Raw genomic sequence first — 27985 nt, forward strand, 5'->3', positions numbered from 1 at the left:
GTCCCCTCATCGAACTTTTACCTTCACAGGTCGGGTTTGGCACAGTCGCCTTTGTGCCTTTATCCTAATGAGAAGGAATCATAGGAGCACTTCTTTTTGTCATGCCGAAAATTCAAAAGTCAAAGGAAAAATTTACTAGAAGAACCCCTACGAAAGTCTGACTTAAACTTGACACTTCCGGTGATTCTTTCATTTGGCGCAGTCGCATTTGGATTCAGCCACAGGAGCGTTTTTACCACTGTTACAAATTTCTTACGAGAATCTAAAAGAATGGAATGCTAAAAATAAGTAACTTCAGTGGTTTTATGCAGAATTTTTTTCGTTTTGTGTTTATTATGTTTTCTTTTCAAGGTTTTTTGTTTAGAAATTTAACACCTTTTTATTATTATCTATATTACCTAATTAATCCAACCCTCTCTTTCAAGAAGTGAATTAATTTAAAAAGCAAGGCACCGTCCCATTCATGGCCTATTCCCCCTAGGTGGGTTGCGCCAAGGTGTTGAGAAACCAACCAACCAACAAATCAATGTGCATTCGCCAGGCGTCGTGCTCCCTTTCCAGCCCCGCTGTTTACTCACATCGCGCGGGCGTGGAACTGGCGTTAATTTTCTGAGTGATACAATTCAACCCGCGGGTGCGCGTGCCGGGATACAGCGAGCTAGAGGATGGGGTAATGTACATTGAGCTAGTGCAAACACGCACACTGCCCGCAAGCCTTTGTTCGCACCGATTTACTCGTCATTTGGCGTTCAGCCAACTCCTTATCCTGTGTTCGTGGGGTTTTAAACGGACACTACAAATAACCACCAATATAAGTGACTTGTACATATAAGAAGCACAAACTGCTAGCTGCCCGATTGAAGGCAGAGAATGAAGAGTCCACTCCTGTTAATTACTGGCATTCGTCAATTACACACACACACACACACACACACACACACACACACACACACACACACACACACACACACACACACACACACACACACACACACACACACACACACACACACACACACACACACACACACACACACACACACACACACACACACACACACACACACACACACACACACACACACACACACACACACACACACACACATGCTTCAAACGGGCTTTTCGGTAGAAATTTATTCAATTAACGAGATCATTGGTTTTGACGTGCCTTACTGAATATTGAGTGAAGAATGCCGCAGGTGCAGTTTGGAATATCAGATTAATTTTTCAGTGTGACAGATGTCCCGAATTCTTTCAGCTCGTGACATCCCAAAACTTGAACTCATTATATGTGCTACAATCCCTGAGTTTTTTACCCATTAATCTGTCCACGTTCTCCTAAAGCCCAAAAACAAATGGGCAATTTCAATGTTGGGTGCTACGGAAAGTTTATTTTCTGGGACATTAAACGCAGTCAGACTGTTCCTAATATTTCACATTTGATTGTTTTCTGAAAGTGATGACTAGATGCTCAGAGCACGTAAAAAGCATAAATTTCTAATCGTTTGTGGGTGTGGGTGTTTTTCTTTTTACCGAATAGATGTTACTGCCGAGTTTCTATCCATAGCTCTTTAGCAGCACGCACAACCAAAATACGACCATCACAACACAAAATGCTAAAATGAAGCACAGGTGTTCAAAAAAAAAAAAAAAAACACAACTCGCTTTTAAAACTGGAACGTTAGCCCACCTAAAATATTAATATAAAAATGAACGGAGAGAGCTCAACGTTCCAACAAAGCGCATCGTGCCAACTCATGATAAGCAACAACGGTTCCTGAGGCTTCTATCATTCCGGAACTATAAAGAGAGTACACATACTGAAGTAGCGGCACAGATGACGGACAACTCATCAGACTTCAACATGCACGCGTATGTTTGTACGGCGACCAGATAAAATTACGAACGTTTTCTTAAGAGATATGCCGAACAAATATCTCCATTATCTAACAATCATGAGATTAACATGACAAAGCACTAGTTTATTCTAGGCACCGTATACTTTGATGTTCCTTCCTTCAACACTCCGGGTGGACTACATAATCATTTCTAGCAGTGGCGTCTTCTTCGCGACGGGAAGACCTCCGTTATTTTTCTACGTTACTTGATCTAACCAGGCCTAATTACATATATCGCAGCGTATCATGCTCTTCCCTATATTATATTTCCGTTTTTTGTTAAAATGCTATTTATACGCCGTACAGTTACACATATGCCTATAATGACTCACATTAAATAAAAACTTTCTCCGCGTTTTTTTCTATCAATACTGTAAACGCCTTTCACTAGCGTAACTAGCAAAAACAAGTGGTGTACACAATTTTCAGACACCATCTATAAAGAACTGTCTGTAAATGCATCAAATTGACACAACATGGTTTCAAGGCACTCGATATTCTATTGAAACAAAAATAATTGTAAATTTTGTGCAGACAAGTTGCCTTTTTCTCATTTTTTAATCATAATATTCGTCGTATAACGAGTTCTTTTTTTATTATTGCCCTGTAATTGCAATTCATGAATATTAAGCTACTTTATGTTCTCGGTCTGGAATTGCCTTTGTGTATCCTTGTTCGACCCCCCCCCCCCGTATGTAATACCCCGTCAGGGGCCCTTAAGGGAAAAATAAATGATGATGATGATAAATCTATTTCCTGCGCTTTATGACAGTTTATTCAAACTAAGCTTAGATTAAATATCTACTTATACCAAAGGTCGTGTTGTTGCATAAATAAAATCAAATCTTAGGCTAGAAATGCAGTGAAAATTGGTTTCTGGTTTTGTTGAGTTTGAGAAAAGAAAAATATACTTCGACGTGGCTTCTGGGAAGCGCCTCGCAGAACAACTCGTTGACCATGCTAGTGCTTTCAGCAAAGTGACGATATGCAACGGTACGGTGAAAACTGAAGCTAGGTGAAGACAAGTTTATTAGGCAGGAGTTTAATTTAATCTAAACCTCATCGTATCTCGAACTTTATTATCCCCTAGTAGAAAGAACTAGCAAAAACAAGTGGGGTACGCAGTTGTGTACAAAGCGTTTGAAAGGGGTTACCGCCACTCCAGTACCGGAGTAGCCACTGCGCTTCAACGGAACTTTTCGGTAATTTTCGAGAAGCGGAGAGTTTGGTAGAGTTGAGGCTGGGGCTCAACTAGGTGGAAGTGGAGGAACGTTTCGAGCAAGGCATTGTTCGAAAAGACGCGTGGGGTACGCCAGCAGCGTGGCGAGAAAGCCAACTGTTGCGGGTTCACTGCACAGTTGCTGTGGAAGGAGCTTCACTCGATCGCTGCACGTGGCCTAAGAAACTGTATGCAGCATCTCGCAGCAGAAGTTGCCAGTGGTGTTGTATGCCGAAAATATTGACAATGTGTCACCCGAAAGTTGGGGTCACAACATGTGCCCTGTGTGTGTACTGTGTAGCTGGCGAGAACTGCACATAGCTTTCCTTGCTTTTCGGGAACATGCGTACAATATTCTGTGCATAAGATGATGAGATGAAAATATTATTTTTGTTCTTGGAGTGCAACATAGACTATGCTACAGAAAGTTGCCTGTGTGAATACAAAAGCAAAGGCACTGAGTGTCCTAGTTTTATGCGAATATAATAAACCTGCTAAAAAACAACTAAAAACTTCTTCACTGTACAAACATTCTTTGGAAGAGTCCTTGGCTGACAAGTTGGCAAGGTGTGTTCGATCACTACGTCTACGAAATTCGAATAACGTAGCGCAAACTTTCGTTCGCCCTACATTCATTGTTAAGGCGAGACAGTACGCGCGTTTAAAACGCGAGCAATTATCACATGAAGAACGACACACGTGGTACGTGTGCATGCCGCTGTGACTGTCGAGCCCTACGACTCCGTCGCTCGACGAGCGTGGCTCGCGTCCCACACGCAGCAGTCGCAGCAGAACACGTAACGAAGGATAGCGTTGAGCCTTCGTACGTCGAACACACTGCACTTGCGGTCTTGGTGAAACAGCATGTCGGAAGGCGGTACGGTTGCCGGCTGCTGCGCCACCACGCGGGTCTCACCGTTACCAACACTGGCACAGACAGTTTTGTCCTGGAACGAAGACTTTGGGCTGCCCGTCGAGTCGAAGCACGGGTTGTCGTAGGCACGGCACCACACGCGGCCGTTGCGGGCGTCGCGCGCATCGTTGTTAAGCCTCCTGGGCAGCGTCACCTTCTCGCTAACTGACGCGCTGATCGTGGCCACGCTAACGCGCGACCCTTCGGGGCTGACCGGTTGTGAATAAGCGTGGTGCCCGAGAGCCAACGCTTTTCCGGCCCCGACGTCTTCCTGGGCGTAAAGCACCAGCCGTTTTCGGTTGAAGCACTCATCGCCGCCACCGGAAGACCAGGACGCCCGCTGGCCCACGGAGTTAGAAGGCGAGTAGGACAGCTGCTGTCGCGAGGAGAGCACGACGTCTAACGTTGAGTTGCTCTCTTGCCGTGGTAAGGCGCGGATGTTGTCCTGCGCCTCCTGGAAGAGGTCCAGGAAGCGGATCTCCGAGCTCGCGCTCCGCGTGGTGCTCAGCAGGTAGTAGAGGTACGTCTTGTACCGTTCCTCCTCGTCTTCGTCGCTGATGCTCTGACCCGAAGGGCTTGTTCCGACGTAGAAGCGAACGCCAGGATTGGCAGGGGACAGAGTCTGCGGGGAAGGGTTGACCACCTCGGGACAGCTGGCCCAGCGGTTAGGGTTCCAAGTGTCATCTTTGGGGAGAAAAGACAAAATTTGTGGCTGTAAGAAGGACTGTCAGACGCGAGGATACGTGCTCTCGACGCGCAAAGGCGGCAGAAACAACTATGCATAGGCTGCAGAGAGCGATCGAGAAAGTGACCAGAAAAAAAAGGAAAAAAGAAAAACCGGGACGTAAAATAGAAACATTAAGAGAAACTAGCGCATCATCTGAACACAGAAAGAACAACGAAACATTCTATTTCGTAACTGATCATCCGAGAGACAGGCAGTGTAAAATCTACTTTTTACACATTTAGAAAAGTGCTATGTCAATGTAGGCTCATTGAATAAGATCGACAATCTTTGAATAAGATCGACAAGCAGCAAATATTTCGTCTTTACTTTAGTTCGTTTCAGCTTTTTGCATTCATAGGGACGCTGCGCCGAGCTCTTATAGGTCTGTAGAAATAAGTGTCTTCCTTCTTATTGAGAGCAGCAGCACCACCACCATTCTTGGAGTAGCGGAAGTAAGGAAGGAGTAGCTCAACTACTCTGCTGGCAGCAGTGAACAGAGTAAAATATTTTAGTTGTCTAAGCAAGACTCACTAATGCTGAATTTAGTCACACCTCATGAGAACGACACGTCCACGAGAAAGTCTGCAGTGATACTGTTGACTGAGCCCTTGTGTTGTTCACTTCTTTGCGATTACATTTGAGTTCAGTTCGGAGTCTTCGTCACAAGCCCGGAATAGTAATATGTTTTTAAGTAAGCATCACCTGCGCTAGTCAACAAAGGCATGTGGAACAGAAACCAAGCGACTAACATATACCCGATTCCGAAGGCATTCGGTTGCACAAATTACCTTACATTTCAACGCAAGCGTTCAGACTCGCTTCAGATTACCTGTCACTCACATTCAAGCTGAGTCCGCCGAAAGCGCTTCAACCTCTTGTAGAACTCGGGTGCGTTCCTGCAAATGCAAAACAGCGTATTATAAACACGCACACGCACTCGCACACACGCACACACGCACACGCGCACACACACACGCGCACACTTGTGTCTTGCGTATTTTTAACGCCTGCAGACGGTGAATGTCGGCTTGTTCGCACTTCGTAATGCCAGAGTTGCCAATATTTTTGCATTGCAGTTGTTCCAGAAAACAAACGATCAGTTATTTCGTGGGTTATAGTAACCGAAGAAACAGATTTCCGATTCTCTTTTTTTCGAGTACACTTAGTGCAAGCAACTACGAGAAACTGTGCTATCAGTTTATTCACCATGGCTCCAACCCAGTGTTCTTCGGGCGGATCTAAACTTGTAATAAAGAGTGAAGAAGATTCAAATGCTAGCGCCGTTGGCATCACATCGAGAGCATTAGAGTATTGAGGTGAAGCTTCCCGTATCTTGTCACTGAATTAAACAAATGACAAACTTCCAAGCTGATATATTCGAGCGTATGCCACAGGGGAGGTGACTAGGGTGGAGTCAATGATATCGTCTGAATCATGGTTCGTAGGCGGGCAGCGTACATTCTGACGTGCCTTGCTGAGACTCGCCGGCCTAATGGCTTGCCTTTTTATGCGTGTTTAAGAGAACCAATCGAAAACAAGATTTCTTTTTGTACTCTTTAGTTTAATAACATTCATATCGCACTTATAACACAAAAAAACATCCTCTGCATTTTTTCTCAGCTTGTTTGTCTGCTGGTTCTCATTAAGGTGGTGTCCAACAAGAAAAAGAAACAACAAAAACGAGTCCTTATATTTTTCTATTATTTTGCTTACGCGTGTTCGAAACACGATATTCGCAAAAGCTATCCAATAGCACCGTATTGCTGTTGCCATGCTCATATAAAGGCGGCGTTCAAGTGGATCAATTGTTGGCACGCCACTCAAGGATGTGGGTGTGGCTGTAGCCAACATTTAGGCCTCCTCAATCTCCGCTTCCTCCCATTTTAAAGCGATAACGCGTGGAGTCATCAGTTCCTCGTACGCGCTGAAGAAAGGACAAACCTGAGAAAATTAGTGCCGACGCGCTAGTGAGAGCGACCTAGTTGTTCGTTCAAGTGGCACGTCTTAGGCAAATTTCAGAGAAACAAGCGTGGGCTTAAACTGCATAAGTTCATAAAATGCGGCTCGAAATCTTACCAGCTCAGATTGATGTTCTCCGTGGGTTCGTCGATGGCGGAGATGACCTCAGACGTCTGCCTTTGAAACGCGGGCCTCTCGAAGGCAGGCGAGGCCGCCCCGGCGCAGTCATCGAGATCGCCATCTTTCGTAATACCTGCATTCAGCCAGTCAGAAAACTCTCGATTACACAGCGACAGTTTAAGAGCGGGGCGTGGTCGGCCTCGCAGGTCGCGAGTGGAGAAACCCGAAGAACGAGTCCTAACAGCAAGCAGGGCTTAACAACGAGACAATGAAACTCTTGCGTCGAAAAAGCGGCATCTTTGGGGACTCGAAGAACGCTGGTGGCATTTGTCTGGAGATAATACGACTTCAGATGTGATACAGTCCTTCGATGACTACACTCACTGTATAGAGGAAAGATATATTGCTCAACTATAAAAGATATCACTAAAGCACTGCGTAATTCGCCCAAATTTGTGGGCTTAAATTCATTTTTTTTCACAGTCATTTTTCCCATAGACGCCTATAAATTGGAACCACTTTCTCGCGACATTGTACATAATACTGGTAACATATTTTCTATCGAAACCTAAGACGTCATTGCAGAACCAGGATTTTCTGGGACACTGGTGCTAAAATTGCATAAGCTTGTCTGTTCCAATTCACATATCTATATTCGTATTATGCGCTGTACTTTCTCAATCTAACCCACTTTCCATATAACGCTACCTTTTTAGGGCCTCTGGCTATCAAAGCAGAATAAGTGAAAGGAAACTGAATATGTAGAGGAACGAAACGAGCAATACATCATGGAGCAATTGGATGGAGTTCGTGCTGCGTCATGGTAATAGAGATCGCTGCAATGTGCGCCGGTTCTCGGTTTGGTTGAGGCGTCATGAATGCATGACTGCAACCGCTTAGGAGGTTCATGGATGGTGATACGATGATAAATGTGCTTTATGTACTGCCTCTACACCTGGTGTAGAACATGTTATACATCCATCTGCGCTTGATTTTAGCTGTTTGAACTGCAACAAAGATTTATCTTCGCTTTGAACTTGCAAGTTTTCATTCGCCGAAATGGCAACTACGCATGTTTAAATCTTTGACGCCGCTTCGCGTAACAAAGTAAGGCTGGACGTGCAACCATTGCACAGTATGATTAGTTTACTTACTTCGCATGAACTGATTCCGATCCGTATAGCACGTCAAACTTTATTCAGGTTCTGAAGATCAACCCTTAGTTTGATGCACGTGGCTCCTACGTTGGGACAGCAAGGTTTAACTTTACCGTAGTCTCGTCGGATCTCTCGACGGCCTGTGCGTGATCTGACAAAGCTCCGTTGTGAAGGGCTCTTTGCCACCAGTATTTTTTTCCTTTTCACAGTATGCTAAAGCCAAAGGACGCTGCCAAAGCACATGAACATATTATCTAGTGTAATTACGCCATTAACCTCCTCGCAATTGATTTTTACCTTTCTTTCTGAACATATATCCTGTTATCAAGTGTGGTTTCAGGTAAGTTATTGTCTGTAACAACGTCAAACTCATTGCTTAAGCTGTATTGAGTTTGGCACTGAGAATTACCGCCCGTTCATTTAGTAATGCTTAGTGAATTCATTATATGTAAGTAATCGGTCCCTGTTCAACTCCTGCGTATTCTTGGGGTCCAGGTCGTGCTAGTGCACGGATAGTAAACGCTGGAGCAGCTGCGTTAGCCGCCTCGTTTAAGTTCGGCCGAGATGGATCGACAGACCCCACTTGTGCACTGGCTATTTTTTTTTTCGTCGTGAATATAGCGACACATTGTCATGCTTAAGAGCCATATGGGATGCGAAAAAGAGTCTGCCTCGCAGACTCCGTGGTGTGAGTCACAGATAAGCTTTCCTCAGCGGAAACGCGTGCTTCAACGTGACGCGATAACGCCGCGCAGGTATCGTGTAGCACCTAGAGATACTCTATATGCATGGCCTACATAGCCGAAAAAAATGTCTGAGAACGTGTTGAGTTTTACACAATTTGACTGCGGCAGTGAAGCTAGCAGTCACACCCATTACGAAATGCTCGTTCTCACAGCATGAGCGAAAGCCGATTTGACGTCTAAAACTGTCGATCGTTTTTTTTTTTAGGAGAGCATGAAGCATCTTGCAACTATGCATACGTGTCTTCAAATCACGCTGGATTAATAGCTCCCGAATGATCTTATAATGTAATGCCAGAAATCTGGGTCATTTCGCTTATTATCAAGGTTGATATATCTGAAATGATTATGAAGTAGAGAGAGAGAGAGAGAGAGAGAGAGAGAGAACTCTATTCAAAGGCAGATAATTTAGCCGGCGTATGCATATAGCTGACTTGCTACTCTGCGTGGGGAAGGGGATTGGGGGCGGAAAGGCAAAGAGAGAGAGAGAGACAAATAATAAAAGGTATAACGGAAAGAAAAAAAGTTAAATATATAAACAGTTTTTTGGCTCTTGGGCGGGGACAAATGCTGACAGAATGACTTATTATGAGTTCGCAAGGTGCCACTACAGAACGTCGTTCTCGTATTGTGTTATTTATTATAGTATAAATGAATTGATAACCGACGAAGTCGACGTTTTACGGGTAGAGGTTAATTAATGGTGAATTATTGCGCACATGCTCACGTGACCACATTTACGTACGCTCATCGTTATTGAATTTACAACCGCACATGAATTCGAGACAGTATTTGATGAGTTTTTTTTTAAATGGGCTGAATCTGGAACTGAAACTAGATTGAAAAATCGGGGGACCCTTAAACTTCGCCTTTAAGAGTTGAACGTGAACGTCGTTTTCTCCGAATACCGCTATACACTAAACGTTCGAAGTGCGCACTAGGAACAGTTGCTAGTGCGTACTTCAAGCACCTAGTGTATGAAATCTTTTCGGACTTTCTGTGCACCCACTACGTGACCTTAAGGGTGCAGTAGCGTGTGTGCCTTTTCTAGTGGGTGACGGGCTTAAAAACTAAGAAGCCGTTACGATGACGCCATGTTGTGACGCGCTATGGCAATGTACGCTTGTACCACACATTATTACGGCAATATTTCATGTTGTATTGTGAAAAAAACGTTTACAGGACGCGCGTGTTTGCAAAAAATGGAAGTTACTTTCACTGCATAGTACAAGCAGATGAAATTCTCTTCACTTTATTCACAAGCAGAGGCGTGGCTGTGTCGTAGAACTACAGATTGCCGCGCAGAACGGCCCGGGCTCGATTACCACCCTGACCCTGGGTTTTTATCACTTTTTATTTTATTGGCACCATTCTCGATTTTTCAGTCACGCATAAGACAATTTTTCGCTCACAACCAACGCCGCCGACGCCGCAATTTTTGTGAAACGAGCTCTTTAACGCTAGCGCGTTAATAAGGCTTTGTTGGCCCACACATACTCGCAAATTTCAACAGGAATAATAATTTACTAATCATTATAAGTAAATTAATTATTACAGTTTTATAGGAAAGTTTAGACCTTTTATGCACCGATGCAACCTTATTTGAGCTTGTTTTGGTTCTGAATTTAGCCTAATTAAAAAAAAACTCGTTTGTTCAGGCATAAATGCAATGAATATAAATGCGCCTGGCCGGGAAGATTAATACAACAATAACAACAACAACAACAACAACAACCACAACAACAACAACAACAACAAGAGAAAAATTTAATCGAAAACAAGAGAAAGGTTTGAAGAAACGCTTTTCGTAAAGGGTGATGTAATTGAAGGTGAGTAAAAAAATGGCGTGAAGCAGTGCTAATAGCGTGCCCCCCCTCTCTCTTTCTGCAGTACGTCTACGTTATTACCGCATAAAAAAAAAACTGAGCGGTAAAACTGCCGGACTTTAAATAGAGTCCATTCATTCATTCATTCATTCATTCATTCATTCATGCACAAAAGTGTACATGTAAAGATTCATATGATTTTCGTTTCGGAAGCGCAATACCCGATTGAAAAAGCGGAAAGCATGTCATCGAAAGTGTTCTCCCTGTTTTGTGTAAAAACGGCGAAAGTGAAGTGAAAGTCTTCCAAGTGGGCCGAAAAGAGTTCGTCGTATCGCTTGCGTTTTTCGAGTGTGCGTACGATCTCAATCCTCCGTTTACACTGCTCTGTAGAAGACTGACGACGTCCTTGGGCTTCATATATACCTGTGTCCACCGGCTGTGACCCAGAAACATGAAATAGCGCGCATGTTTCAAATATCTCCGTGTTTATGCGTTTGATGCGCATTAATATCTTATGCTGTTCTTAAACTGGCAAAAGTTAGCTTGACAAAGCTAGTGAGGCACCTAGAAAAACTAAAGGGTAAGAAAGCGTTATTGTCCAGGAAATCTCAACCTAGCGCGAATAATGAGGCGGGCAGCGTGAATTAGACCACGTTTATCTGCTTTTTTTTTTCCTGCCTCGGTTTGCTCTTTTCGAAATGCAGCTATAGAATTTGTATTTGCACTAACCGTATATCAAAGTAGACGCTTTTGCGGTGACATGTGGACCATAATTAGCACACGACTACTGCTCAATAATTCCTATAGTAAACGTATACAATCAAACGCATTTTTTTTTCTTACAATAGGGTGGGAACGCACGAGAGATCACACGTAGATCTATCGGCCACTCACCTTCTGAAATCCATTTCCTTTGCATCACTTCCACCTAGACTGGACAAACACTCATACACGGAACTCTAACGACCGTAAGCACCGACCGGGCGACAGCGATTCATACACTTGTGCGAGCATCCCAACCGACACGCTGCGATATTCAACTATAACCGTCGCCACGAAACCGTGGTGCTTGCGATGACGGCTGGCAACTATGCGTCTCGAAATCGCGTAGTACATGCAGCCTCGTACGACGTCGGAGCAACACCTTGTCTGGGCGCACTCGACGAACGGAGCTCGCGCAACAGAGCTGCCGTCGTATATTCACGCTATCAGCACGGGCCGCCTCTGCCACTTCACCGCTTCTCGCACGCTTTACTTTTCTTTTTATTTTTCGTCTGCAATTTGAGATAATGCCGTGACTTGCTTTTTTTTTTCTGGGTCTCCTTTGTTTTGTTCTTTTTCTGGCGTCCCCAAACCTTGCTCCTTTTTTTCACAGTGGACGTTGGTTCCCAGAGTAGGTGTACACGCACTAGGTCATACACAGCGCACTCGTTTGCCTACTGCAGGGGCTTCAGCGATGTGTATAAATCGCGCGGCGCGACGCCTCTCGCTTTGACGCCGCCGCCAAGTCCACGAAGGCGGAGCTGGATAAGTTTCCGCTGTCTTGTGCAACACGCCGTCATATGCAGACTCAACCTCACCATTCCGCGTGCATCTCGTTCCTCCGTGCTTTGCTGCCAGATTTTGTTGCTTATTTTTCTTCCTTTTTTTTTTTGCAGTCAGAACTGACACGTCAGAGGTGTTTAGTCGGCTTCGGAACGATCCAGGTGCGGTATGTGTACACGGCGGGGCGCGAGGGACGCTTCTGTGGCCTTTGCCTCCTTGCCCCGCTTTTGTTAGCAGCCCTTGCCTGTATACGGCCGGCCCGGCCGTTCCCATGGCAGTGAAGGATAAGGTTCGAGAGACCAAAGTTTCACCATTTTCCTGACGAACGATCGTACGCGTCGTGGCGATTGCCGTTCAACACCGGATGGCTGGTGTGAATCGGAAACGCTGTCTTGGTCTGGATTTCACAAAGAACTGCCGCGTTTGCAGCGAATCTATATCAGAGTCGGTTGCGTTCTTCGGCTCGTATGTTCCGTGTTGGAATGAAGTGTGCGTATGCGAAGACGGAGTTAAATATAGGGCAGGTAAGCTTGCTTTAATGTCTAACTTGCGAGTATAAAATACAGAGATTTGATCCGCAATGATATAGTGCGGTTCAATTCGGTTCGATCATCAAGAAGAATGAAGCGAAATTTCAGACAAACAACTTTTCCCACAATTTTTATGACATTAATTTTATTAATACTGATAGAAAGAGAGGGATAGATGTTTATTGTGGTAGAATAGCTGAGAGGTCGGTCTGAATCCATTTTCTTGCCTGCTACTTAGCATTAAGAAGGAGGAGGGGGGGGGGACTAAGGAGAGAGGTGTTGCTGATAACGATGGAGAAGGTGGCGATGATGCAAAACGTTGGAAGTTCGAACAAATTTATAGTCTCTTGTCAAGTTCCGTCTCGCGTAAAAACTTACTATGCCCTTTCAGGATATCACGGTGATGACAAGGTGATATTCCCAATAGAACTATTTCAAAAACTTTTTACTCCGTACATTTCAAAAAGACGGTGGCCTTCGATATCTCGCGCAATATATCTCGGACATACGTACAGACACTTGTTTAGGGGTGGTTTTACAATTGGGACTGTCTGCCCAGCCGATCATGGGATAGGTATAATGACGAGTATAATGACGCCACACCTATTCGTAATCTTAGAAGCAGTCGTACTGCACCTTTCATGGTTGGTGGTAATCTAATATGCATATCTGGGTCGAGGTACAAAAGTGATATAGACAATATAGCGCCGAAAAGAGCGGATGGTAGTGATGTCTAAGACCAAAGCGTATTATCGTATAACATCAGCTTATGTCTACTTTGATGAAATTCTTTACTGCTGTGCAGATGTTTTCGACATAGATAATCCACATATCGGAAATTATAACAAACGGCAACAGTGCAGCCAAATCAGTGGCACGTGACCTCCGTCAGTTCAACAGTATCTGTTCATTGTAAGATTCTGCATGCCGCTGCTTTACTTCGCTGAAAGCCGCCCGCCTCTTTAGATCTGATAGTGTTCGGAAGCTCCTACTTTCGCAAAGCAAAAAAAAAAAAATCGCTTTTAGAGTCTCCTTAAAACTTTAGCTATAGATTACCATGACTGCCCTGATACTGATCAGTAATGCTCACGAGTACGGAGTATGAACGCCACGTAGACAATCGCGCACCAGTAAGAAAAGGCCGCGCGTTTCTTATTGCCCGAGCATTCAAATGGGGCCCCGAAAAATACCAAATTCAGCACACACGTGCACGTCCTTGAAGGAGGCACTTTAATAGCAGCCTGCTAGGTCACTGGACGCTGAGCGGCCTCGCATACTTTCGCGGGCTGAAACAAGCGCGAATCGTCAGACGCACGCTTATCGCGTGCTCGCCGCGCTTTCGTTTCAGAGTCAAGGGTAAGGTGAAAACGACGCCTGCGAGCCCGCTACACAGTCGCCCAGCCGCTGCCTATTCACCGCCGCTCTCCTACACATCTTCCCCCGTGGGTGTTCAGTGGCGGCTGAACCTCGCGAAAGCCTTGGAAGAGATTTACGAACCGGTGATAACTGCGTTCACGTTTCCCACGCAGGTGGTTGTGAATCCGTTGAATTAGGAGTCATGTATACGCGGTGGGCCCTTCTAGGAAAACCCTAGCTGTTCAATGCAGCGTGCCGAGCCAGGGAAGATATATAGGCAAGAAAGGAGAACAGACACATTGGCTCGCCTTGCGAAACCTCGAAACATGTTCATTGCAGCAACGTTGTACCTTGGACGCTCAAAACAATGGTTGGATGAACCTGTGCAAAAAGCAGCGATTTGCATGGTTATTGAGCGATGACCTCTGATTCGCGATTTAATGAGCTATAGCAACGTGGGACTGCTGCAGCAAATAACACTTCTGAAAGAAGGAGGAACGAACCAGATTTAAAGCTGAATTGAAACAAGCGGCTACGTTTGACGGTGTACATTAGCGCCACCCTTAATATTTTTGCAACCAGTTACATGCGGAATTTTATTATGTTAGTTTCTGTTCGCAACATGTACCCCACCGCCCATTCGAAAAGTGAAAACCAGATTCTTTAGTTTAGATTGGTGACAAGCATCTAAATGACGTCCGAAAAGCGAAGTCTTGTGCCCTGGCTAATGTGAACAACCTCAGTTAAAAATAATCAAGGTAATTAACGTATGAAGTGCCATACCCACTCAGACCTCACCGGAATATTGAGATGAATAACCATGGAAAGATCTCATTGGCTCAAAATTTTAGCTCCAGCAAGCCAGTGCAGCCTTAGGAGTTCTATACACTGAAATTAATTGCACGGTTTGTGGAAACTATGTTTATTTAGTATGAAAAGAGTGTCATTTCTTCTTGAGGGATCTAGCACTCTGTATGTCTCTTCAGTGTACGCGCAACGCGCGATACGGACTGTGAGGGAGACAGGTGCGTAGGACGGTCGAATGCAATACGCAGATGCCTAGTTGAAGCACGAGAGACGAAATAATACTGAAAGCGACCGCAGAACAAATGAAATTACGGTGGTTGTTGAACTTAATGACCACACGGGCAAAAGAAGAACCACTATGCCAACCAAGTGACTGCTCGTAGTTTCGGCCCTAAACAGGCTCCGAAGCAAGGTCTTTGGTCTAGCGTAGCGAAAAGTTATTAAATGAAACGAATAATAGAAGGCGGAGCGGAAGCCGGATGAGAGTTGGCAGCTACAATGCAAGCTGCAAGACTCAGTGCTGACATTGCCAATTATACTGCATACGGGAGTGACAGCTGGCACGGTAGCTGTTGTTGCAACTGCGTATTTAACTGCTAAAAAAAACTGTGACTGACGATGGAAAAACACCGCGGGTAATTCTACGCAGTAGAAGCATGGCAATGACTTAGGACAACGGCGCCATTTTTAGTGGGTGCTATGGTGAAGTGGCAGGATATTCCAAGCTTGCGAAGAGCTCCTCACGCCTCTGCGTAGCGAGGGATTGTTACTCTGTCGTGCTGTAAAAGTATGCAGTTTAGGATGCTCATAGCGTTCTCACTTCTAGGTGTGTGTCACGTGTCACCTTTGGCCTCGTCATAGCAGTACGACTTCAAGTGCGCTTCCGCGGCTTTCTTCTGAAGACAAATCAAGGATCACGAAGCTATAAATTCTGTGCAGTTCCTTTGTTGCTCACCGTTCGTTCACTTGCCACAACTTGTGCAAACAAACGTGGGGCTTAAGTTCCGTGACCCTGTGACGAGAGTCACAAATCATCTCACGCCATGTCCCAGGAACTTTCTTCTGGCAACTTAGCGAACGACTGCCATTTGGTGTTGCTTGTAACGGTGGTGCTTACCGCCTTTTACACGTCGTTGGAGAATCACGAATGGTGAGCTTAGTGCAAAACTGTAGTGACAAAAACTCCGAACAGAACCAAATCTAGGTTGGTAACGCATATATAGTCAATGTTGTCATTGAAAAGGCATGTGAACATTGTCAGTCTTCGTAACGCTGTCATAACTCAAGCTGACTATAAGTGAAAACGAATCTGCCGATTAAAACAAAGATCACGTGGAAGGATTAGAACACAGAGCCTGACAAGCTTGAACACGTAAAAGCTAATGTGTGACGGTATGTTAAGCTAGATTACGTTCAAGAAATGTATGTGCGCCTTATAAGAACAAAATGTGAGCAGTCATCAAGTATGCTTATACTCACTCCATGGCTGGCAGCCTTTTTTTTTTTTGCATTGTGAATGCTATACGCTTGGACGATAGTTTGCGCACAAGTTCTGCTGCTGAAGAAGAACGGCTATTTGAGCTAGTTGGCCGGACGACCAGAAAATGTCAAAGCAACCGCAGAAACGTTTTGTTGATGTACAATTTCTACAGTACTCGTGTCCTCGTACAATAGGTATGATTTTCAGTTTTCTGTGGTAGTTTATGAGCCGTGATATTTCTATGCATGACCAACATGTCAAGGGTTAAAACGAAGGTAAAGAAGTGTAGAAGCAGGAACTGTTTTGTTTTGATTGCGAAACAAGCTTGGCACGACTTCGGGCTCTTCTGTCTCGTTAGTAAAATGACGGCCTTGCTCCTTTCGTGGCGTACGCTCGCTGCTCAAGTGCCACTTAGTCAGTGCGATTTCTTCTCGTTTTGATGTGTCGCTCGTTTACGAAACGGAACAAGGCAAGGTCATCGCAGTTTTTACTCGCGAGGAAGGAACCCCTTTAGCGAAGCTTCTTCTTCACGCGTGAACAGAAATGAGCGGAAAAAAAGATTGGCGTGAGTCATCGAACACGCCTCGTTGAATGTGACACGAGTTTCCAAGAGCAGCAGAGATACGAGAAGGTGCACTTCGTAAACTGCGGTATGTCAGTTAACTAGCCGCTGTATGCATTTTAAGAAAATTACGATAAATTCTCGCAGAAAGCTCTCAGAAGCAGGTTACTAGGGCGCTGTGCAATTAACAGAGTCTAGCGGGAAACACTGTAGGTGCCAATTACCCCATTCTGTTTACTGGTATGCGGTTACATGACGTAGTACCATAAGTGAAAAAGAATCTGAACAAAATAAAAGTGTAGGCAGATAGAAAATAATCCGTCGCTTCAATAAATTAGAACATATAAAAAATCTGCTGTTTGTCCTGCGGCAAGCGTCTGTTCCCTTCAGATCGTCCCCTTAAAAAAAAAAAAAAAAGGTCACCACGTGCAGAGCTGAACGTTTATGCAATCGCCCGCTAAACCATTTGCCGTCGTTCTTGGTTTTTGTTTCCCTTTTCGAGAGCAAACGTAAAACGGCCAAAACCATTGCAAAAGCTGCGCACTGTCGTGGCGAGAGGAGGGAGCGAGTGGACCGCGTCCAACAAGAAGAGTTGTCTTCCGCGTCGCCGCCGCATTGCGGAAACAAAATGTCGTTCACCGCGCATCACGAGTGTACAAGCGAGGAAGAACAGCCCGCCCATATGCCACCCCGCGAGCCGCGATAAAGACGTCGGATGCAGGTTGCGGCGGCCATCGCCAAAGAGCTGCGACCCCATTCTTCACGAGCATTAAGGGAGCCGCCGCGAACGGACAGGCTAATAGACAGACTGAGGGCAGCGGGCCACGGCGTTTCCAGGCGACGTCAATGGACCGAACGTCACTCGCCATAGCGGCGCGGCATGCACACACGTTTTACGTATTTTTCTTCCGCATGTGGTCTGACCCGTCGAGCAGAACGACTTGCGGGAATGTGACATATCCGGCTTTAGGAGGAGTTTGCGCAAAGGGAGTCCCCGTTGTCCGCAACAGTGATTGTGACCAAACCTGAGCGCACGTCGGGTGCGGACGTTCGTCAAATGCGGCAACTGCAGCGGGAAGGGAACAGTCGCGGACGCCGGCGAGGAAAAGAAGGAACAATGAGATTGAATGTTGTAATCCACGGAGAGACACCGGCTGCGGTTTCCCTCTCGTATGATTGAACTCGCATCACAAGGACATGCCCAGGCTGGAGAACGCCTGCATTTCGCACGCTCCACGTTTCTCGATGCATTAGGGTGCGACCATAGAGTTTCAACTGTATATGGAAGTCTGTCGGTGCGGCAGACCGAAGGCGTGCGTGATCTTACCGGGATCGCTTGATAAGACTTACGCTTTCTGAAAGCTGAACGTTACCCGTTAACGTGTAAAAGCGACTGCTTGGTACACTAGAGGTTGGATAATAGCGTAACCTTAAATCAACAAAGACAACATAAAGCTGTGCTAATGATGATGATAATGAAAAATATTTATTATAAAAGAGAGAGAGGTGCGGGGCCAAAGCATGACCCCGCTACATGGTCGGCGTCCTTAGTCCGGGACACCGCATGACGAGGCCCCTACTCGCGCCCGTCTCACCAGAGCCCGTTGAGACTCTAGTGATGAGCAGTTGAGGAGGGCAGCCTCCCATGCCTCTCGGGAAGGGGTAGGGGAAGGCGGTAGGTGGGGATTTTTTGGACATGCCCATACCACGTGGGAGATATCACACGTCTCCCCACAGTGTGGGCACCGCCCATCTGTGTTCGCATCGAAATGTTTTAGGATTACAGGACAGAGTAGAGTACCTGTCTGCAGGCGCCTTGGAGTTCGCTCTTCCGCCTTACTCAGCCCCTTTGCAGGAGCCGGGTAAAGGCGGTGAGTGTCGCGATAATAGGTCAGAATTTCTTTGAACCGCAGCAGCGGTGTATTGGCCTCCGAGTCATAAGAGCCAAGGTGAGGAGCCCGGTGGGTAAGCGCTCGGGCGGCCGCGTCAGCGGCCTCATTACCTCGTAAGCCCTGATGGCCAGGAGCCCATACGATGCGTTTCGGGGCTGGATCAGCGAGAGCCCGTTTTAGAATTTGGCTGGCTAGGGAAGATATCTCTCCTACCAAGTAATGAGCACATCCTTTCCGGGAGTGCGTGATGATAACTTTCGAGTTGGGCTGAAGTGTTCGGGTTTTAAGTGAGGTGTAATTAATAAAGATATCTCCTAAGAAAAAAAAGAAAGAGAAAAAGTAAGATTCCCGATGTTGTTTCAGATCATTACATCGGATCGAAACGAATAGTTATATGCCACTTTAAAGAAAGCTACCTAGGTTATGCCATAATTCCATCTATGGTGCGGCAAATGCGCGTGAGTCCCCACAAGGCACTGCAGCGGCAGCGACGTCAGCGTACGCCAGCCTTTGTTCTTCTGTACCTGTTTAGAAAAGAGATGCTCGGCATCTCCGTTAAAAATATATGTATCCTTTCCCCATCAGCAACACCCCCTCCCCGCCACAGACAGACGGACAGACAGACGCGCGCGTTTCGCAATGCGATTATGAAAGTAAAGGGGGCACCCTGATGAGCGCGCGGCACGTGTAGACTCCAAACGGCCCAAACGCCATTGACAAGGCGAGCCTATTCACCTTCAAACATACTTTGCTGCCACGTGTTTCTTGAGCGTGCGACGATTCGCCGAACACTCGTGGTCAGTGATGTTAGTGTTCTTTAGGGGCGAAGCTCCTCTTAGTCTAACCTTGTCCTGCGTCAGGCGTAACCGATAGAAGAAACAAAAGAGAGAAAAAAAAGGAAGGCAGTCTCTTCCGAACAATATAACAGATGCCGCTGTCTCATAGAGTTACATTCAAACTGCTGTCGAGCGAGTGAGGATATGCTAGATAGCGCTGCGCCACAACTCTACGATTAACTGCTGCGTGGGCTGTGCCTGGGTGCGCGGAGAACGAGTGCCTCTCTCACTCTCCTGGATCGTCGCCCTTCGTGACGGATCGTCGGTGGGGCACTGCAAGAAGCAGAGCGGCGGCTCGTGCTCGTCGCCTCATTGGTGGGGCATGGACGAAGCTGAGCGGAGGGCTGCTGCGGCTCCTGCTCATCGCCAGACAGACAAAAAGACGGACACACAAACAGATGGACGGATGGACGCACGCACGCGTGAACGGACGGATGTTTCGCCCACTCATCATTCACTCCGTGGATAGATGCGATTTTTTTTTCAGCGGCAGAGCTTGTTCTCACATTCCTTGTGAACATTGCCCCTGGGAATTATACCGACTAATCAGTCGGTATAATTCCCAGGGCAATGTTCACTGCCATTTGAATGAAGTACCACGAGTATATTAAATGGGCATGTGTGAGCGGCTACGTTGCGAATACTTTGTGTGGTGACAACCAGCAGATTAGAAACCGCTCATACAGTCACCCGAGACATGAGGACAGCGTGAAGAAAATTGCACTAGAGAATGGAAGCCGACTCATTAGCATGGCAGACAGAGCGGCACGGTCGTGTTTCGCACTCAACCGCGGACGGCCATGGGCTGCATATTTGCACAGTCCGATGCATAGAAGAAAAAAAAAAAGTCAGGTATACGCAAGATTCAACTGCACCGGGGTTTCGTTAAACGGGCCGTGGCAAATTGGAAATAGTCGGGCGTAGAGCGGCAGCCAGACGTAACGCAGGGCGTCAACAGGACGGACACTTGGGTCTCTGCGGATACCCGCTGCGACATTGCGTCGCGTGTTTGGAAGGTACAAGAACAAAGGCGCCGATCGCGATGCCAACAGACGCCGGGAGCCCGATGAGCCGGCATAGAAGCCGAACGACGCTTACGATGCTCCTAGGAAACGCACCAGACGCTCAGCCTCCGCAGCTGGTTTCCCTTTGGCTTCGGCGGCGCACGCACCAAGGCCACCAAGGGCGGCGGGAGGGCGCGCGCGTTCTGTGAAACCTGTTGCACAACAACAGTCGATGGAGCAAGGGCTATCGAACCGAAGGAAGGACAAAGCCGATACGACGCCGATGCCGTCGTGGGTGACTGCAGCCCCGAGAGGAACATAATCGCTCACTCGTCGTTCGCGCGTGGTTTGTCGGCGAAGGGGCGACACGCAAGCGCGGCGGCTCGGACATCGTAACGATTACGTCGTGATGCATAAGTTAGCTGGAACGAGGTTGCTTCGGCGAGAAGCGTGGGACGGGAGCGTGAGACAAAAGTTCGCATGATGTGCAAACATCTTCGGAGGACATGTCGAAGCATGCCACCGTTTGATGCAACAGACGTTGCCGGGGTGACTGAAAGTCGGGGCCTTTACTACGACGGGTGAAATGCTTGAGAGCTCTTTCTATACAGACTTGTATACAAACAAGTTCATTAAAAAAAGATTAAGACTGGTTTACAACTCTTAACTACGTGCGAGGAACGAGAAAGTGGACCATTCGCATCGCTGGTGTCAACCAGGTGCAAAAGGTTCAAGGCCTGGAGCTATCCTGGAAGAGTATATATCGTAATATACTTTGTTCAGTTGTAGAGCCCCAGGGGGCGGGCGTCCCTTCAAAAACAGTACATTAAAGGTGAAAGTGAACGCTGGATGAGAGAGATTCGCGAAAAGAAGGCCGTGCATAGAATATCTTGGAGCCACCTACAAGCGTTAGGCAGGAAGTCTATCACAGTGTGATAAGATATGGTAGATGAAGGAGGAAATAAATTGGAAGGCTACAAAGCACTAGGTTTGATCCGAAAGTAAACAGCAGACTCGTTTAAAAAGGTGACCAAGGAGACTTCAGCGGTGAGTAAAATTCTGAAAGAGAGTGCTACTGAGGAAGAGGTAGTATTTGAGAATTTTAATTAGAAGAAGGCCGAAAGAAAAATTCCTAAGCGCCCTACTCCGGGCTAAGATGAGGTTTGCTGCCACCTCATTAACAAAATAGGACATGACATTGAAGAAGCACCGCAGAAATATGTGGAGAAATGCTTACACGTGAAGGAAATACTACACACTTAACGGAAAAGCAGAATAAACTTATCTAAAAAGGCAAGGGAAAAAAGTTTAACATTTGCTCGTATAGAGCGCTAACCATTACATCTGCGCTATGCATGCAGGTTGGCGATATAGGTAGTGAAATTAAAAGTACAAACGTGGGCATGCAGAGCAAAATGATACTTTGCGAGAACCTCAGGATAGATTGCGAACCGACAGGTGATGAGACGATAGCCTGCTTGTTTTTACCCAGTATATAAAAAATATCTAAAATAGAAAACCGGCCCTTATACGTAGCTTATCTGAACATCACTGGGCGTATGACAGCGTTAATCGAGAAATTTCGTGGAATATATTGAAGGAAGTGGGCATCAGTGACGACTGTATACAACATTGGGTTGATATGTTGGGTTTAACGTCCCAAAACTACCATATGATCATGAGAGAGGCCATAGTGGAGGGCTCCAGAAATTTCGTGTATACAGCTTTTGAGAGAAACATACTGAGAAAATACAGTTTGCATAGAATGGAGAGAAGTAAGTGGCAATGGCAGCGTTGAAATCAGCAGGGGCTGAGACAGGGATGTCCTTTGTAGCCACTGTTTTAAAGTGTTGTACATGGTGAAGATGAAAAAAAAAACTCAAGAAGGTAGCAACATTGGATTAAATCTATCACACAAGCAGGCTGACGCGATCGTTGAGCGAAAGCTTCCAGGTCTATTTTATGCAGACGATATTGTACTGTTTGAGGACAGTCAAGACGATATACAGCGGCTGCCAGATATATGCGGAAGGGAAGGCGAGGCTCCGGGAATAGGATTTGGTTCAACAAAATGTAGATGGTATTCCATGATCATGGGAAATGTGGGTGGTATTCAATGATCACGAAGGCCTGGTGGTCTCAATAAAGCGCCAAGAAATACCGAGGGTAAGCGAGTACAAATATCTTGGAGTATGGGTAAATGAGGGAGATAGATATATGGATGTACAGGAAAAAACATCGGCAGCAAAGGGAAAGAGGAATGCTGCCATAATGAAGCATAGAACATTACGGGGACGCAATAGGTATGAAGTGCTTCGAGGCCTGTGGGAACGTGTAATGGTCTCGAGGCTTACATTTGGGAACTCAGTCGTGTCATGAAGTTAGAGGTGTAGTCAGGAACGGATGTAAATCAAAGGATTGTGGGGCGCCTCGCGTTGGGCACTCAAGGGAAGACGACGAACCAGGCTGTAAAGGGGGATATGGGATGAACAGGCTTTGAAGTAAGGGACGCTCAGAGCATAATGAGATTCGAAGAGAGGCTTAGGAACATGGAGAGTAGATGAGCAGGGAAAGTGTTCAGGTATTTGTATAGAAAGAGCGTTGACACAAAGTGGAGAAAAAGAACTAGGAGGCTCATCAGTAAATACGCTTGAGTATTGGTGGCAGAAAAGTAGACATAAGGGACAGAAATGGTGGAAAAATGAGGCCATTCTGCCTGAAGGGACAGACAGATGGACGATGAATTTATATTTTTTGTTATAATATGATTGATTTAATCAAAGTAAATAAGGCATTAGGCCAACATAATTTTTTGTTTTGTTTTCTTGTGAGCCTGGTGGCACACATTTCACCACCTCTTTATAAAGGGGACGCTCACAGCGTCTATCCATCTATATACAATGTTCGACCACGCAATTCTTCTCTGGCTTGTCACTAACAGTACGTGGATTGATCATATACATGCATGTACACGCAGCATAGGTGTATATTATACAAAATATGTACGGCGTATCACACGAGCACACGTACAGCACTAAAAGAGCGCCAAGAACACAAGGGATCAAACAGGAACAGCACGTGTGTAAGCATGCCGGCTTTTACTATGTCAGAGAAAGACGTAGATTCTTCACAGGGCCCGTTTTCCACGCATATCGGGCTTGACAATGGCGGTTAGGTTATGTTGCCACTATTTAGGTTAGGTTATGCTGCCGCTATTTAGGTTAGGTTATGTTGCCGCTATTTATTTTGCCGATATCACTTGTATTCTTTTATTTCCTGTTTATTGATCTGCAGTCAGTATACTTATTTTGAACATGCATTGAACTAACTTTCAGTTGTTTGTACGCACCAAGTTCGTATCATTCTTCTTCGTCCAGTCAGCATTCTCTGGTGCTGTTTCCGTGTGAGTTACGAACGAAATAGTCCAAAAAATACGCTTTGACCATACAGCACATATAAAGATCGCTTTCGACAAAAGTGCCGCTTGTAATAGTTGTTGAAAAACAAATACATAAAATAAACACGAATCGATTATGTCGAAGTCCACGCCTTAACAATTCGTTTTGCTGAACCTGTCGCCTTCGAAAGCAGTGTGTTATTTTATTACAGCTATTTCTCTCTCTGTCTCTATGAGTCTGCTCGCAGCAAGTGATAGCACATGGGAAGCAACAACGGTTTGGTCGACAGAGGTGGTTCAGCGTCATTTGCGACTCTGACAATAATAAATTATCATCATTGGATATACGTTAAAAGGTGGAGTTATCTTGAAATTCTAACGGAACGCTTACGAGTGCTATTCATCAAATAAAAAAAGGGACATCAACACGCCAGTATTGTTTACACGTGCTTACGTTTATGCTGTAAAAATATATATACATATACGTATTATTATACAAATATTGTATCATGGTTCGAGCTTCAGGAGCTCACGATCATACATGTCCATCGGCGGATAAGCAACGTTGAAGGACGCGTTCGGAAACAAGATTTCGAAGACACTTAAACTGCGCGAGGAAGACAGCTACACGCACACACACAAAACGCCGGCGAAGAAACACACAAAGGGAAGTGCCAATGTGGGACTGACGCAGACGGAAGAAATTCCACTTCAGTGGAAGGTCGAAGATGACCCAACGTAAACGGGCACATGTGGGGGCTTTGCTCCCTTCTGTGAAGGGGCCTGGCTCCGGTATAACAGTCTACAACTGGAAGGAATCTGCATGGTGGGCCGTAACTTTTCTCTACGCTTCGTGCGTTGTCGGTGTTCTGACATGTTGTATTCTTCACGCTGTTCAAATGTGTCCAGAGAATCTATGAACCGACTAGCCCAACAACGTTTCTTGCTTAATAAATCGGACATTTCGCCCATGATTAGTGACCATGAAGTGCACTGCGATGACTAATACACGTGACACGGCTCATGAGGCAACGAAAGCGATGCTGGGACGTGTTGCCGAGCCTGAGTCACTGCTATACCACGCAGCGGGTGCCGGTGTGATAGGTTACGCATCTGCTCAGCTTTCGTGACACGAGAATAAATTTTAGATTTCCGTTGTACCTTCTGTAAATGATGCGGAAATTGGGTGTCTTTGATTCGTCGGCAAACAATCGGCATTTTCTTTTTTCGGTTGATGTTGTGGTCATAATCAGTGCAATGACGTTCCCTTACCACCTACCATAATACAATATTCCAAATGTCAACTCTGTCAGCGCTAAATTCGTATTTTTCACGAATATGATCTGCGCTACATCTGAACCTTGTACGTGACCGAATATTCTAGCCGCAAACTGAAGGCCTTTGTTCTCAGTATTAACCTCGAGCCCTTGAGTTTAAAATAGTCCTAAAACACTCTTATACAAAGTCCGGCAGGAAAGAACCTGCCGTTGAATGTAAAGTAAAGAAAGAAAGAGAAAATTGAGTATACGAAATTATCTTGCTACGACTGCTTCATGGAGCATCAAGTTAAAACGAGGTGTAGACTACTTTTTGCCAGCTTTGAAATAAAAGAAACGGTTGTTCCTTGTCTGAAGAAAGAGAAGAGCTACTCGCACATTTCTTATTTTGCACCGTACGGGTATATTTGGATAACGACACACGTAATTGATGGTCGCCTACCGTATGCAAATTGAGGGCCTTAACTTCCACTTAACGCAAGTTACCCTACCCACACCACAGTTTTGTGCTTTATGCCTTCGCATTTCTATTTGCTTGAAAAAGCGGCTTTTAGCGAAAAAAAAATTGTGCGTTGTCGACGCCCTTTGAAAGAGTATCTTGCATGCAAATCAGCTAAGAATGAACAGAATAGCAAAGAACTTTCACGGGGCTGGCCGTAGTTACTTTTAGACCCATTAACCTCCTTACAGAAAAGAGGCTGTTTGGTACGATGCTGATTGCGCCACGTGTGCACAACTGGCACGATGATCCATTGTCTTGATCATGCCTAACATGTGACTGACGTAGATGGACAAGTGGATCATTTAAAAACGGGTAACTAATCTTCACAAATTTCAGAACCGTGTAAGCTTACAACGGGCACCTGTGAGCTATTATAGGCATTTGTGGTTATGTTGTGGTTAGCTGTGACATTTGAGTACACTTTATGAAAAAAAAAGCGATATGTTGGTGTCTCCCCCCCCCCCCCTCCCCTTTACATTGCGTTCACATCATGACATTTGGAGTTCTGTTTTGCCAAATCAATTTTCCCTCTCGGTCTCTGAAACAGCCACATTGAAGCACCAACATGGTGGAGCGAGATCTTTGTGGTGTCGCATTAGTGTTATCAGGTTATCAGTACATCGCATGCTCTTTTTTTTTCACTATCATGCACAGCGGTCCAATAACGTTGCAGAGACGTCGGCGTCGTCACATTGATGCAAGTTAATCTGCGCGTGGTAATCCTGCCAAAGATAGCGTCATCTAAGCCGCCATATTGGAACCATGTCGTGCGCCAATGACGTCGCGTGCATGCTATCAATATGTGGAATTGCGGACCATCGCACGTCCTCGGGTCAAATGGCGAGGCCACTTAAGGCAATATGCTTTCACGCATAATTGACCGCGATCAAGATTCATGACCCACTAGCCGGGTGCAAGAAGGTCCCGTCTAGCATTGTGGCATAGCTTTTTAAGAAATAGGTCCCGGAAAAGGGTAGAAAGAACTTGCTTAGAAACTAAAACGTCACTGTTGTACAAATGTTATCCAATGATGCACTTCTCCCACGCAGTAAGCAGCACATTACCTGCACCAATAAACACGTGAAAAGGAATTGGCATATGTCCATCCGCATGCTTAAAAAAAAGGTGCTGTTGTTTAGGAGAGGTTGGCGCGTTTTTAAAGGCCGGCTACTATTTTTATTGATAGTACCATGATAAAATATTCAAGTGTGTTGGCGTTCACCAAATAATGTTCCGTAGTGCAAAAAAAAAAAAGACGGATTACAGTAAAAATTTCAGCCATTCTTGTGTCAATTCAATCGTGTTGGCTATGACGTAATGATTTACTAACTACAGTCTCCTTTATTCAAAGATTGAGTTCAGAGAAAATACAGCGCTTTCAATTAATATAATTGAAGATTAAGTATTGGTAAATAAACGTAAATCGGTCAAATGTCTGTTATAGAAAGTGGCAAGAAATCACTCCGTCCTGCGTTTCCCGAGGTTTACAGCGTTGCAAACGAAGACACACGCGAAACATTTTTTTTAAGTGGACGTTGCAAGATAAATCATTGTACAAAGAGGTCATTTTCACCGTGTTTTAGACGGGCTGAGAAAAGAGCAGAACGTGCAAACTTATTCCCTAGATTGACAGTCAGAAAGCTCAGCAAGTTAGTAGGGATTCATCGTGGAACAAACTAAGACGTGCAAAAACCGATGCAAGAGAACGGAGACAAGAGGCACGCTGCTAATTTTGCTTTCTAGCTCTTCTTACGTGTTTGTTTTAACACTTTGCTTTCATGATCGAAACGTATATATACGCGATCCATGTTAATGGCTAGCTCCCGAAACCCAAGCTCCGCACCGTATTCTCGCAACGGTCACGTGACTTCCACAGAACCTGGCATCGCTTCGCGCGGTATACTGCGAGTGAAATCGCAGCGAGAATCACGTCACCGTTCATTCAGACGCCGTAACGATGATGAGAGCACACTCACCCGTAGCCGTGAGGATCATATCCGAGCAGCGCAGGATATTCTTCGCAACATGCGCAAGCCGTTCTGCTCGCAGCGACACCGACCAGCGATGAGTTACCAGCGTCCCGACTGCCGCGGTTTCAGTGGTGAAGTTGTCATTGTGCGGTCTTGGCTGGCGACTTCGCGAGCGCTTTCGCCGTTGCCAGCGAGCTAACGGTTCCCGCAGGCCCGCTGAGACGACGTCGACGCGCGCTGCGAGGGCAGAATGGCGCCTGGG

At 45.7% G+C, this 27985-nt stretch overlaps 1 protein-coding gene across 1 annotated transcript; it reads right to left on the reverse strand.

Annotated features, from left to right (window-relative positions):
• Positions 1 to 3575: 3575 nt before the first annotated feature.
• LOC119159486 (uncharacterized) lies at positions 3576 to 27985 on the reverse strand. The gene is made up of 4 exons (XM_075891670.1): positions 27730 to 27985; positions 6837 to 6972; positions 5601 to 5656; positions 3576 to 4717 (listed from the first exon to the last, which is right to left on the reverse strand). The coding sequence occupies exons 1-4, from the start codon at positions 27746 to 27748 to the stop codon at positions 3855 to 3857; spliced, it is 1074 nt and encodes a 357-aa protein (XP_075747785.1). The 5' UTR covers positions 27749 to 27985; the 3' UTR covers positions 3576 to 3854.

The sequence above is a fragment of the Rhipicephalus microplus genome, chromosome 1 (assembly GCF_043290135.1).
Source record: "Rhipicephalus microplus isolate Deutch F79 chromosome 1, USDA_Rmic, whole genome shotgun sequence".
Taxonomy (NCBI): domain Eukaryota; kingdom Metazoa; phylum Arthropoda; class Arachnida; order Ixodida; family Ixodidae; genus Rhipicephalus; species Rhipicephalus microplus.